This window comes from Callionymus lyra, chromosome 12 (assembly GCF_982586985.1).
Source record: "Callionymus lyra chromosome 12, fCalLyr1.hap1.1, whole genome shotgun sequence".
Lineage (NCBI taxonomy): Eukaryota > Metazoa > Chordata > Actinopteri > Syngnathiformes > Callionymidae > Callionymus > Callionymus lyra.
This window is the reverse complement of record NC_141829.1, coordinates 7,335,209-7,349,373: the sequence shown is the minus strand read 5'-3', so window position 1 is coordinate 7,349,373 and position 14,165 is coordinate 7,335,209. Positions and strand designations below refer to the sequence as shown.

Genomic DNA, 14,165 nt, shown 5'->3' with positions numbered 1-14,165 from the left:
CCTACTGCCATCAGCGTTATTGTTTTCATATGTAAAAAAAATGCCCTGAATAAAAGTGTCTACTAATACATTTTCTTTAATTCAAGGACAAAACCTGAGCCATCGTAACATTTTCAAGAATTTCACTAAAAAAAACAAGATGGTGGAGATGTCAGCAAAAGACTTCTACAGCAGCTAGCAAATAAAAGATGTCGAGTGTCTTATTTCAAACTTTGAACGCAGTGTAGGTCGTCATGACGATAATTGTTGACATCATTTGTACAAAAACTAATTTGCGTCGCTGTATCTTTTTATCCCAGGTAAAATGATCAAATCAGTTACTTACCATTTATTTTGAGTGGTTTTGCTTTCTTTCACACTATTTTAACATTAATTTTACTTTGACGCGTTAGGCGACATAGCTTGGACGGTGAGGTGATCTACGAAGTTGCGGGTTCAATCCCAGCTCTGGATGAGATTGTGTCCTTGAGCAAGAGACTTAACCCCCTGTTTTCCTTGCAAGATGACTGTCTTTAAGAAGAACACGATGAATAAGATTTGTGTTTGCTCTCTTCAGGCGGCAGCACCGGAACTTCCCCCACCGCCTCCAGCAACGGAACGCCGTCACCGTCCGGAGCCGCCCACCTCCTCTCCCCCTCCTGCTCCCCCCCGACCTTCCACTTGGCCCCCAACAGCTTCAACTGCCGGGAGAGCCAGCTCTGCAACCTCAGCCTCTCCGAGTACCCGGCCTGCGCCCGCAGCAACATGGCGGCGCTGCAGGGCTACGGCGGCCTGGCCGACGGCTCCTACGGTCGCCTGCAGGCCGCGGGCGGCGGCGCCTCCGCCCAGCCCTCCGACTCCTTCCTGCCTCAAAGGACTTCCTCCCTGATCGCCGCCGGCATGCAGGGCAACGCTCACGGCGGCGGCGGCGGCGTGACCGGCGGCAAAATGGACGCCTACGGCGGACAGCTGGGCTCCTTCCCGGCGTCGCAGCTTCAGTACATGATGCAGGCGGGGGGCAACTCCTCCGCCGGCTCCTCCACCTCCGCCGGCTCCTCCCCGTCCTCCGCCCACATGTTCGGCGGCGGCCACCACCACGTGCAGCAGGGCTCCTACAACGCCTTCTCGCTGCACAACCCGTACAACCTGTACGGCTACAACTTCCCCACCTCCCCACGTCTGGCCGCCAGCCCCGAGAAGCCCCAGGGTGGGCTCCTGTGCTCCTCCTCCCCCGCCGGGTTCCCCGAGCGCCAGTACCTGTCCAACGGCGGCATGGACACCATGCACATGATCGGCAACGGAGGCGGCGGCGGCGGGCAGCAGGGCGGCGGCTCCTGCGACGGGCGCCAGTACGGCTCCGCCTCCCAGATGTCCATGCACATGGTGTAGAGCGTCGGGGGTCCACCTCAAGTCTTCTTGCCGCGAGGCCAAAACCTGTAATCTGTGAACGCGCCGTGGATCGCCCGCGGCGTTGTCTCTTATCTGCATCATCTCATGCTGGAAAACACTTAAGGACACGTTTGTTTTTTTTGTTGTTTTGATGAAAAAAAAAAACATTTTTGCGTAGGACGTGAAGAAACCTACATCATCAGCGTACAGTTTGACAGCCCAGAGTTTTTAAGGTGCAATAGTAGCGAACGATCTCTTCAACTGATCTCCGGACACAACCTTCATCCCGACTGACTCGTCGAGTACGAGTCGGTGATCGAACACTTGTGGCCTGAGCTTCGAACGAGCGGCATCAGATTTAACAAACTGGACCTTTGGACAGATGTGAGAGCTCAGGAACCTTCTTCATCATCATCATCATCATCGATTTTTCGTTTTCACCTGGACTCAGTATTTTACGAGTGGATCATGTCGTGGAGCATTTACGTAGATCTATATGTGTATAAGATGGAGAATGCAATAAATAACATAAGCTTAAAAGGTTGTGTGAAGATTTGAGAAATGTTTTGGTGTGTTGTTGTAGAAAATATGTATTTAAGAAGCATTTTAGAGGCCAATGTTTTAGACGTGTGAGACTTTTGAAGGGAAACTGGATGCATTTAAAAAATGTAAATAAAAAGTGCCAAGCACGGAAAAGACTCAATAAAGGTTTAAATTCATATTCACAATTCGAGTTGAATTCTTTAGTGAGTCGTTGGGAGACGTGAAGAGGTTTTGTTTGAATAAATTGTTTTTCAATGCAACACGCATGCATACAAATTGATCGCTGATGATTTTCCAGACAGCAGTACATGATTAGAGTAGTAAACCAATCATATAAGTAGTATCCACGCGTTACTTCAGACTGATTCGAGGTCGAATTCTGCCGCAGCAATGTTTTCCTTTACGGCCGTTTTGCCCCTAATTGAGCGTAAATTTGGTGCCGTAACCCGAAACGCTTTTTTTTTTGCTTGGCTCACAAATGTTCAAGTCTTTCACTCACAAAAATACTGGCCCAGAGAGTCAGTTTTTATGAACCAACGCCACCAGTCGTGCTAGCTACACCCACTAGTATTCTACCAGTATAAGGGAATGGTCGGAGAAAGTATTTGTATTCGCTTAATCATCTCAAATTATAGAAAAGTGATCTTTAACTAATGTCTGGACGTTTCAAGTGTCACTGATACATTATTTTTTTTCAAAACAAAACACCTTTCATACAGAAATAATTAGAAAAGTAACTTTATTGAAAAAATTATCCGATTACTCATGACTTACATGCCAGTAACGCTGCTAAATGACGGATTAAACAAACGCCATCTACAGTGGGTGACACGTTCTTAAAATGACCGCAAAAGACGAAATCAGCAAATGTTTCAAGGCCGTGAAACCTCTAACTCGGACAGACATTAACATTTTCTCACTGTTCTCTCGTCTTTAAACACTCTCAAAGTTCAAACTTTCGCAGATTTAAAAATAAATACTTGCAAGCGACATCCCCTCTTTTGTTTACGTTCTCTGCGCCACGGGGATTGTAATCCACGGAGAGTCCGTTAAAACTGGTGAGACGACCTTCCCTCGATCTGTTGCCCAATAGATAAAATATCCAGACGGTTACAGGTGTAAAATCAGGACGCCGGACACAAACATGTTCATACTGTACGCTGTAAAATTACACTAAAACAAGGTGAACCGCGTTATTGCGAAGCACCACTATACGTCTAAAGCTCTGTCAACTTAGTGAACTATTCGTGTTGAATAACCTTGAATATGGAAAGAAAGAAATGATGGGAAAAAAAATACATTTTAGACAAAGATGTACAGTTGTCTTTCGATAAAAAAAAAAACGACAAGGAAACTTGACTTGAATCTCCAGATCCAGTTCTTAGAATAACTTTCTCTTTTGCTCTTGCTTTCACTTCGTCTTCTTTTAAGCTACAGCCTTAACTTTTGCTACATCTTACCTTCTCGAAAATTTAGTTGGATCCTTCGTCAGGACGTTTTTGTGATCGGATACAAAGCAACGTAGATCCTTCTTCAAGCGTCGTAAACTATTCATCAAATTCTTTGATTTCTGACAAAACCCGACGAACATTTGTAAGTAAGTAAGTAAGTAATATTTATTTATATAGCGCTTTTCCAGACCAGGGTCACAAAGCGCTTAAACAATCAAAACAATATTCAATAAAAAATATACTTTAAAGGTCAAGATAACACTGAGAACAACACAGGAGTTCCAGAAAATCAAAGAAAAGCCTGAACAAATAAAAGTGTCTTCAGATGTTTCTTGAAGGAGTCAGTAGATCATCAAACACAGAGATGGTTCCAAAGTTTAGGAGCAACAGTCTGGAAGGATTTCTCTCCTCTGGTCCGGAAGTTCAGGAACCATCAGTAGATTCTGATCCACAGACCTCAGAGCCCGAGCTGGGGTGTAAGTCTGGATCAGATCACTGATGGAAGGTCTGACCATTAATAGATCTGAAAGTAAGAACCAGAATTTTAAAGTTCATCCTGAAAGAAACTGGAAGCCAGTGAAGAGTTTTAACGATCAGAGAAATGTTTAATGTATTTTTCTTGTAGTTCAAATGTCCCTAATAGTTTGTTTCTCCTTCTATCATCTTTTTCTTACAAACTTTCTTCTCATACAATATTCTTTTGCTATTTTTCTCTTCCTCCTGAAAACCCACATGTTCATTGGAATCTATAATCCCTCGTTCAGCAACTTTGACCTGTAAAAAAAAAGATGGAAAACTTCGGATTATTTTCGCTCGGATCCGTTGCCAAGGAGGACGAGCGGAACCCGGGGATCCGAACGGGTCTAATCAGCATCCATTACATGCACGTCTCTCCGCGATCACTTCTTATCACTCGCTCCACTCCAGCCATGAAATATCGCATCAGAGCCTTCATCAGAAAAATATTGTCGGGCGGAGGTTTAAAAAAAAAAAGAGACAGTATTGGAACCACCTGTGCTTCAGGCTTGACTTGAATAATGAGCAGAAGAGATGAACCGACAAGCTGCGCATGATTTCATAATTTGGACGCCGTCCATTTATCTGGATTTATTTCCAAACAATTATTTGTCTGGTCTACACCCACAGTTTTTTACTTCCACTCACTCGGATTTACAGCAGTGCTGTGTCTCAAATACTTCTCTTAGTGCACTGGTTAGTATGCATCAGGATAGTGTACGTACTAACTAGTAACTAATCCTCCACAGATAGTATGTCTCAAATCAAACTCTGCTGCTACACACTAACAGGAAATGACACGACAGCTTCTTCTTCTACTACTATTTAATGATGATTTCAACCAGCTGTACGAACACTATCGCCACCTGCTGGCAGCACGTTTGGTTTGGATCAAGAAATATGAGAAACGAAATATTGGCGAGATATTTACGCCGGTATCAGCAGCGAAGACGTGTCATCCTCGTACTGCTGCTGAAAATGCACCTGTAAGTATATGAATATATATATATATTTATATATGTATGACGTAACTTCTTTTTTCAACGTCACTAAGATGGAGCCGTTTAGGGTAGAAAGTGTCCTTCGATCCATACTCAGTTTTGTGGATGTTTTAGTGACAATTTAGTGTGTATGGAGCACTATATTTCGCATACTAAGAATTGAGACACACTTATGCACTAAAAATATTAAGTTTAAGTACACAAGTATGTGATTTGAGACACAGGTCTGGATTCTTGAAGAGAGTGCCAGTTTTTTTCGCCGCCATTTTCCACCAATACGTTACACATTTCAACCGTGACATTAGGAGCTGCTTCTTCATGTTAAAAAAGACGTCTTGTTAAACCCAAAATATGCTGACTCAACGATAATATTCACCTCAAAAACAAACTGAAAACAACGGAAAAGTTTTAAAAGGCTTTTGAGGGAAACGTTTCATGAATTTTTCAACGTGAAAAAGTTATTTTCGGAAACAAATGGCAGCGGAATTATTACAGATTATTGGCCGTGAAACAGAAAATCTATTCAACAAAATACTTACTCATACTATACTAATACACAGAAACAAACATTTAATTTAAACTTCTTTTTTTTTAAATGGCTTCAGCAGAAGATCATGAAAAGCGCTTGTTTTTTTCCGCCAGGAACTTCTACGCCGCCCTCACATCTACCAGGATGAAGATAAAAAAATAAAAACAAGCATCTGTTAAATAGCAATATAATAAAAATATATATATATATTCATAAGACAGATTTCAAACATAAACCCGACATAAAAAGACACATTACGTTACGAACAGCACAACAACACAACGATAAAAGAGAAGATAAATGAAACCATTCAATCACTCGTTCTTTTTCTTCTCTTTCCAAGAGCATCTTGAAAATATTTGGGATTTGATACATTTTTCATGGAGAAGAAATACCTCAAGAAACCCAGAGGCGTATAAAGAACAGAATCTTCCACCAATGGGTCATTGAATCCCTGCAAAGTTATTGTTTGTTATTTTGTAATGTAGCAGCAGCAGTTAGAAGCCATACGAGTGAACGACAAAACCTTCAAAACCTCCCTGAATCCAGATGGAAAACACTCGAACAAAACTCCACCAGTTTTTGCGTCTTTTATTAATTCACTTCATTTTCTATCACCCAATCAGGGTTCTAGGGGGCGCAGTCTATCCCAGCTACTTTGGGTCAGAGTCTACTTTGACGAGTCTGTCGCAGGACACACACAACCATTCACACACACACACACACCAACAATATAGAATTCTCAATCAACCTCTCTATGTTTTAAGTTTGTGGGAGGAAACCGGAGTTCTCGGAGTAAACCCAAGGAAGCACAACTTTCTTGGTGCGAGGGAGTCGTGCCAACGACACCAATACATGACCTCCTTGAGCCTTGCGGAGTAATACTTCACAGCCTTGCGGAGTAATACGTCAGAGCATTGCAGAGTAATGCTTCAGAGTCTTGTGGAGTAATACCTCAGAGCCTCCCTGAGTAACACTTCAGAGCCTTGCGGAGTAATACTTCAGAGCCTTGCGGAATAATAATTCAGAGCCTCGCGGAGTAATACTTCAAAGCATGGAGAGTAATACTTCAGAGCCTCGCGGAGTAACACTTCAGAGTTTTGCGGAGTAATACTTCAGAGCCTTACGGAGAAATACCTCAGAGCCTTGCGGAGTAATGCTTCAGAGTCTTGTGGAGTAATACCTCAGGGCCTCCCTGAGTAACACTTCAGAGCCTTGCGGAATAATAATTCAGAGCCTCGCAGAGAAATACTCCAAAGCCTTGCAGAGTAATACTTCAGAGCCTCACGGAGTAATACTTCAGAGTTTCGCGGAGTAATACTTCAGAGCCTTACGGAGAAATACCTCAGAGCCTTGCAGAGTAATGCTTCAGAGTCTTGTGGAGTAATACCTCAGGACCTCCCTGAGTAATACTTCAGAGCCTCGCGGAGTGATACTTCAGGGCCTCGTGAATTAATACTTCAGAGCCTCGCGGAGTAATACTTCAGGGCCTTGCAGAGTAATACTTCAGAGCCTCGCGCAGTAATACTTCAGAGCCTCGCAGAGTAATACTTCAGAGCCTCGCGGAGTAACACTACAGCACCTCGCAGAACAATACTACTGAGCCTTACAGAATTACTGTATACTACAGAGCCTTGTGGAGTAATACTACGGGGCCTCACAGAGTTACTGTTTACTACAGACCAGTGCGGTGCAACAACCGGAGACTCTTGACTAACATTCACGTGTCAGAGTAAGAAATGTATTTATTGACAGTTTTGTAAACAACAACACAGGATACAAGAGTGAAATAATATGAATGACACCAAAGTTCATGAATAAAATACAATAAACTCAAAATAAAATAAGAAACTTGACTCATAATTGACATTAATACGTTAAATGTTCAAATATATATGATCCAGACGGCAGATAACAAGCCAGAAAAATACTAATTGAAAGAAAAAATCAAATAATTCAGAATATTGTAACATGTGTCAAATAAAGAGTTAAAAATCCAACATTTCAAGTATAACTGAATAACAGTTGCTGAATAAATGTTTGATATTTGGCTGAAAAATACAATTTTTTTCCATCTTCACGCAGATTTTCCTTCAGTTTTTCTTCTTTTTTTCTTCTTCTTGTATAGATATAAATATAACACGAACATGTTTCCACATCTTTCTTCAGACCAAAAGTTCTTTCTCACTCTCGGGACCCGCCGGTTCCTCCGGGTCGCCGACCCGCTCCGTCACACAATCCTCCAGATCTTCGTGGACCTGGTCACGAGCTGACGGACTTCTCCCATTTACACTGGAGGGCCGGACCAGCGGGGGGGCTTTGTACCCAGCAGGACCCGAGCCTGGACCAGACCCGCCTCACATCCGAGACCCGCACTTTATCAGAACCACCTGCCTGTGGAGGGTTTTTTGGCGATATGGACTCGGTTACAGAGAGAGACGGATTCTTGACGCGTGAGCACATGTCGGAGATTCCTAAGAATAGAAGGAATATTTTCAATCAGTTTGTTCGTTAAAACACGACTTAACCCTTTAAAGTAAGAAAACCTTCATCTTTGTTTCTTTCACGGAACCATCGAGATCTTTCGTACAAAAGCTTCACAGGGAAAAAAAGACTTCCCGGATCGGATCCAAACAACGAGGGTGGCCCTGAATAAAGTTCCCATCCTGTGGATAAATTCATCCAAGATGTCTCCACTCGTGATTGTGCTTGACAACTTTAGGATGAAAACATTCATGGAAACACAAACAGAACTTTTTTTTTTCTTCTCTCATCCACGTCTCACTTTTTCACAGTCTGGGAAGAAAAAAAACAACTCAGAATGATCCAAAAAATATTTTTTTTTATCCTCTCCTGGTTCTGTTCAAGTACATTGAACACAGACATGCAGTAAGTTCCTCATCATGACCATCTTTTGAACCTCTTACTTTATAAAGTTGCTCTGAAATCTGGGCGAACGAGAGGTTACGAGAGTCCATTATGACGTAATAATGGCTTCACTCCTCCTCCAGCCAGCTGCAATCACGCCTGCTTTGTTTATACAACGAGTCCCTTGGAGGTGGAGACTTCCGGGATCGATGATGTCCAGTGACAAACCTTCATGTTTGACCAATCACAGCCGAGTGGGCGTGGTTATGGTAAACAAGATTTTATCTCCAGAAAAGTGTTTTCAGTGGGCGGAGCTTAAGATCATTTTCTAATGTCAATATTTCAATGAAAAGAGAGTTTTGTACAAACACACACTGATGATACAATAGAGTCACACATCACAACAACACATACTTAAGTCAACTCAATCGTTAGTTTAACAATTTTTTACTTTTTAAACAAGTCTATATTTTCAGCAGCTGAACTCTTGCAACTTGTTTAAATACAAAACATTTGAAGCAGCAGCTGATTTACTGGGATCTTTCTGCCAAAAACAAGTTTAAAATATAGAATTATTAAAGTTTTTTTGGCTAATGTCTAAGCTTCAATACATGAGGGACATTACTGACGAGCAGTACTGAGGTATTTGAATGTTTTTAATGATTTTTCCAGTGAAAAAAAGGTTGATTTTCCTCCATCAGATAATCTAATTTTCTTGAAACTTGTGTATTTCTATGGCAAGTTTTTGTTTTGCAGCATTTTTTATATTTTGGGCCATTTTTCAACTTTTTCCAATGAAAAAAGGTCATTTTTTGTTGGTTTTTTTACTTCACTAAATCCAATTTTCAAAACCTGGGCAACATTTATTTGTGTTCACAGGGTCTGCGGAATCATGAACTTGTTTTGCAGCATTTTTTTCAAATTTTATAGACGTTGATTTTTGGATTTTCTTACAAAACTTTTTGCAGTGAAAAAAGGAACATTTTTCGCCATTTTTGAAACATCAAAAAATCAAATTTTCGAAAACTTGGGCATCATTTCATGTGTTCAAATGGTGAACTTTTGTTTCGCAGCATTTTTTTTTTCCATTTTAAGAGGCGTCAATTTTGGGTATTTTTTGTCCCAACAGTAACGCAATATATCGCAATATGTCGTATCGTCACACGTGTATCGTGATACTTATCGTAACAACAGATTCTTGTCAATACACATCCCTCACTAAAAAACGCTATCAAGACTTGTATCATATGTTTATAAATTCATCAACAAATGACAAAACATTTTTTTGGTTTTTAAATAAAATCATTTTCTACTGATAGTTTTCAACGTTTCTATTCCTCACATCAGGATAAACGAGAAGCGACGATCGAAGTTACTTTCGTCGTAAACACTTTGAAAAGAACAAATGAAGTGTTTCCGCACAAGTGGGCGTCGACCTCGTCGGCCCCTGAGAGCGTTTACATCGAAGTGTTTGTGAAAATACATGTTCGGCGCGACACACACACATGCCTTCACTCCATCACTTTTATAACGCGTGTCACATAAAACGTTACTCGGTCTGTGGCCCCCCAACACACACACACACACACACCCGCACCGGCCCCTCCACCATCACCATCAATCTACCCGCGGGGGCCACGCATTCCCGCCCGTGCGTGTCTGAATGCGAGTTAGCGAGCGTCAGCTGTGGCTCCCAGAGCTTCACCTGCAACACACTCCATTTCACGCTGACATTAGCCAAACCACGCTAGCGTAGCGTTAGCTTCCCGCGCGTCACACGCCATCACAACACGCCGCGGTAACCTGTTGAAAGCTGGATCTCACCACCGCCGGTCACGGTGCAACACTCGCACCTGATGGGAAACAGGAAGTGGTTCCAGCTGCAGAGGAATTCAAAGTATTCGTGACTTTGACCCGAACCCGCGCCGACGATCGCCGAACATGTGGTCGACGAGTCGTCTGGAGAATCGACTGCTTCGAGACGTAGAGACTCTGACGACGTCTCTCTCGACCGGAGACGATTCAATCGTCAACGATACGATGAAGTTATTCGGAGAGATTCACGCTTCGCTTGTTCGATGGAAATATATTAAAATAAAAAAAGATTTATACGATATTAAGACAAACACAAGTTGACTTTTTTTGTTGTTGCCTTTTTTACATGTTAGCTTAGCATCATGCTAACACAAAATAGTTTAATTTTCAATGCAGCGATTAAATATAAAGTTTTAATTAGTGTTTAACTGTGTCTGTGGTTCATACGAATGTTAGTTGTTATTGATATTTTTATAATTGTTTTAATTCATATTGTGTTTATTTTTTTATTTCATATTGTGTTTATCGTTTCTGTTATTTTATTATTTTATTCTGCACCGACTCCTCGAAAAAAACAAAACAATTTTTGTTACTCTGGCAATAAAAATTGTGGATTTTGATTCTGTGATTTACTGGAGTAAAAAAAAAACGTTTTTTTATTGGATAAAGTTGAAAAATGGCAAAAAGTAGACATCTCTAAAAATGGAAAAAATGCTGTAATACCAAAGTTATTGATTCTGCGGACGCAAATAAATAATTCCCAAGTTTCTACATTTTTATTTTCTAATGTTGCCAAAAATGGCGAGAAAGAAATCGACCTACTTCACTGTAAAAAGTAAAAAAAATGCCCAATAAATCAAAGTCTCCAAAAATGGGAAATCAATGCAGCAACATTTTCAAACAAATAAATGTTGTCCAAGTTTCCAAAATTGGATTTAGTAAAGTTAAAAAAAAACAAAAAAAACTAAAAATCAAGCTTTTTTAATGGGAAAGTTGGAAAGAATCAAACTTTAAAAACTTTATCAAACCAAAAATCAATGTCTCTAAATATAATTTGTATAAATGCCGCAAAAACAAAGTTCATTATTTTTTTCATAACCATTATTATTATTATTATTATTATTATTTGATGTATTATTGTTTTTGTTCCAATTTCTACCATGTGTATCATGTGTTCAATCTTTTTTATGAACTGCCGCGACTTGTCAACAACTTAGCGAGAATAAAAGTGTGTCACGATCAAACGGCAACTGTTGCAACAAATCAAAGGAATCAGTTCCAGTGGTTTCTTACAAAGCCACTGGTTTCTTTGATTCTCCTCCAAGACTCTCGTCCCAGACTCGCTAATGATCTGTTGACAATTCCTCGAACTTCTTCCACAATTGTCGCCGAACATGTCGTGGACTGGATTCCCAACCGGCTGGATCCGGAACGAACATCAAAGGCATGAGGAGAGAATGTTGGTGTTGGATTCACCTGTCGACACGACCCTCGTCCAGTCTCTGGGAAAACAGCTTCAAAGGTGTAGATTATGTTAATCTTCTGTTAGATAAACATGTTTAATCTGTTGATACACCTGTTGTTGAGGGGCACGTATGTCCGAATAATGGCCCAAATCATTGAATGTGGCTGGATTAACAGTTATGTTAAATAAAATAACGAACTACAAATATTGTCTCTGAGCTGTTTTTATTAGAGGAAAATCATTTTGAAAGCCTTTTTTTTCAGTGGTTTACGACCCCTGGGACTGGGTCACGGCACCAAGTTGAAAGGGTTTTGTTCCGATGAACCGACCCCTCTATAGTCTCGATACATGGTGGGGGTGAAAAAGGACAGACATAGGACCGAGTTTAAGAGAAAATGCTTGTTTAGTGAAATATACAAAAGTCAGAGACACAACTCACATGATCATGGACTCTTGATGTTGATGTCTGTTTATCAGTTGAGTTACACAGATGTCTGTCCTTGTCCTTGTTGGACCCAGACTTGCTGGCATCATCTACGCATTGTTTTGTATCTCTCGTGTGAGTGACGACCTGACCTGACCTGAAGAATAGCTGAGCCAGTGGATTCTAATGCAATGATTATTTTATATTAATTAAATATGAAAGATTATCAGTTAACTGGTCCCCTCTGGCTGCACAGAAAAACAATAATAATGAAAATAAATTAAAAACTGACTCAATAATAAATGAAAATGTATCTATAAAATCTATTGACTGTTACTGTCTTAAATATGTGTTTTTTTTAAAATATACACCTGTTTCCTCTGAAGTAACTTTAGACTCTTGACACCTTAAAATGCTCGTTTCATGTCAAGTTTTCTAAAAAAAAAAAAACTGTAAACCAGTGAAAGTGGGTGAAACAAACTCTATATGAATTATGTTAACGTTAAAGTGTTTTTCTGCTTTATTTGACTGAAATGTCAAAACATAATGACAAAAAACAATGGATAAAAACATACCTAATGATTTATATTTTTATAAGGAGAAAAAAGGCCACAAATCAACACAAAATGGGGAACAAAAAATCTGCAAAACCAAAGCTCACCATTTGAACACATTCAAATTATTCCCAGGTTTTGAGAATGTGATTTTCTAATGTTTCAAAAAGATAAAAATAAAATCGACCTTATTTTAGGTGAAGTAAAAAAAAAAAAAAAATTACCTTTTTTTCATTTGAAAATGATAGAAAATGGCCACAAATCAATGCTTCTTAAAATGGGAAAAAATGCTGCAAACCAAAGCTCACCATTCGAACACAAAAAATATTCCTCAAGATTAGAAAATGATTTTCTAATCTTTCAAAAAATGGAGAAAAAGAAAATCGACCTTATTTCACCGGAAAAGGTTGGAAAAAAAGGATTTTACACAAACTATTCCATGAAGAGGTTGAGAAGTTGATCGTGAAGGAAGTTCTCCAGGTAAACTATGAGTCAGGTATTTAACTTTTATTTTGAACGAGGCCCGACAGTTTGGCTTCCTGTTGTGCAATGTTTTATTTCTGTCTTGAAACGAAACTGTGTTCAAGTCTCCGACCGAAGCATCGAATGTATCAACGAATCACCTTCAGAGTAGACGAGTGTGTGCGGCTCCATTATTCCCAGCCTCAGCCGAGTAAACACCGTGTTACAGGGAGCACCAGTTGCTTATATCTTAATAAAAACCTCCTCCAATGTGCACATGTAGAGTCTATAATGTCAGATGGCTTTTGGCACACATGATGTGTGTGAACCCAAGACCCCCCGCCTCCCGCTCTAATCCCTCACACCTGCTGCAGGCCGGAATGTCAAGTTAAATTTACAACGCCGGGTAAAGACGGAGTGTACAGAAGACTTTCGTTGAGGATGGTTCGGTGACATTTGGATCACATAAAGGAGGTTTATGAATTGCTTTGGATAGTAACGACTCGCTGAGCGGCTTTTCAAAATAAAGTCTCAATTTCCAGGATGTAATTAAAGTTATTTGTCGAATGTGGCGCCGGCTTAAAATAAAGCCAGCATGTGTCTTCGCCTACAGATTCTGTGTGTTTAAATGGTCGTCAGAGAGAGCCGTTGTTATTCTTTAATCCTGGAAGGTTAACTTAATACTTTTCTTTCATAAAAAACAAAAACTGTTTTGTCCAAAAATATAGTTATCAAGTATTAAAGTAGATATTTTACTTATTATTTTGTCATATGTAGGGGGTGTATCGATATAAATATATACAACTATATAATTTTTCTGTAGTTATTTTTCTATATCATTTTCTTTTTTAAGACTGAGGATGAGAGGATACAGTGAGTCCAGCAGTTTTTAAAGCTGATGTTTGGACATATTTTGGTTTGAAAAAAAAATGAAAGCAGTTACGACTTCGTCAAGAGTCATGTGGTCTGTAAATACTACAACACCAGAGTCAAGTACTGGACAATACTACACATATATCCTTGTTACTACAGTATCATTATATGTTTTATCGTTGACCTTGTATTGTGATATTGTATCGCCAGATTCTTGACATATATAGATATAAATAATAATTATTATTTGGCTTTTCAATCGTTTTTAAATATATATTTTTTTATGGTTATTATTT

The 14,165-nt window shown here is 40.0% G+C and overlaps 1 protein-coding gene and 1 long non-coding RNA gene across 2 annotated transcripts in view; both read left to right on the top strand.

The window, feature by feature from the left end:
- Positions 1-2,092, top strand: part of tbx15 (T-box transcription factor 15) — a 29,347-nt gene extending 27,255 nt beyond the window's left edge. Inside the window, exon 8 of the mRNA XM_087804421.1 lies at positions 557-2,092. Within this exon, the coding sequence (XP_087660547.1) occupies positions 557-1,368 (812 nt within the window). The 3' untranslated portion in view covers positions 1,369-2,092. The remainder of the gene's footprint in view (positions 1-556) is intronic.
- LOC148068094 (uncharacterized) overlaps positions 1-14,165 on the top strand; it is a 145,922-nt gene that overhangs the window by 66,969 nt on the left and 64,788 nt on the right. The gene's annotated exons all lie outside the window — the stretch shown is intronic.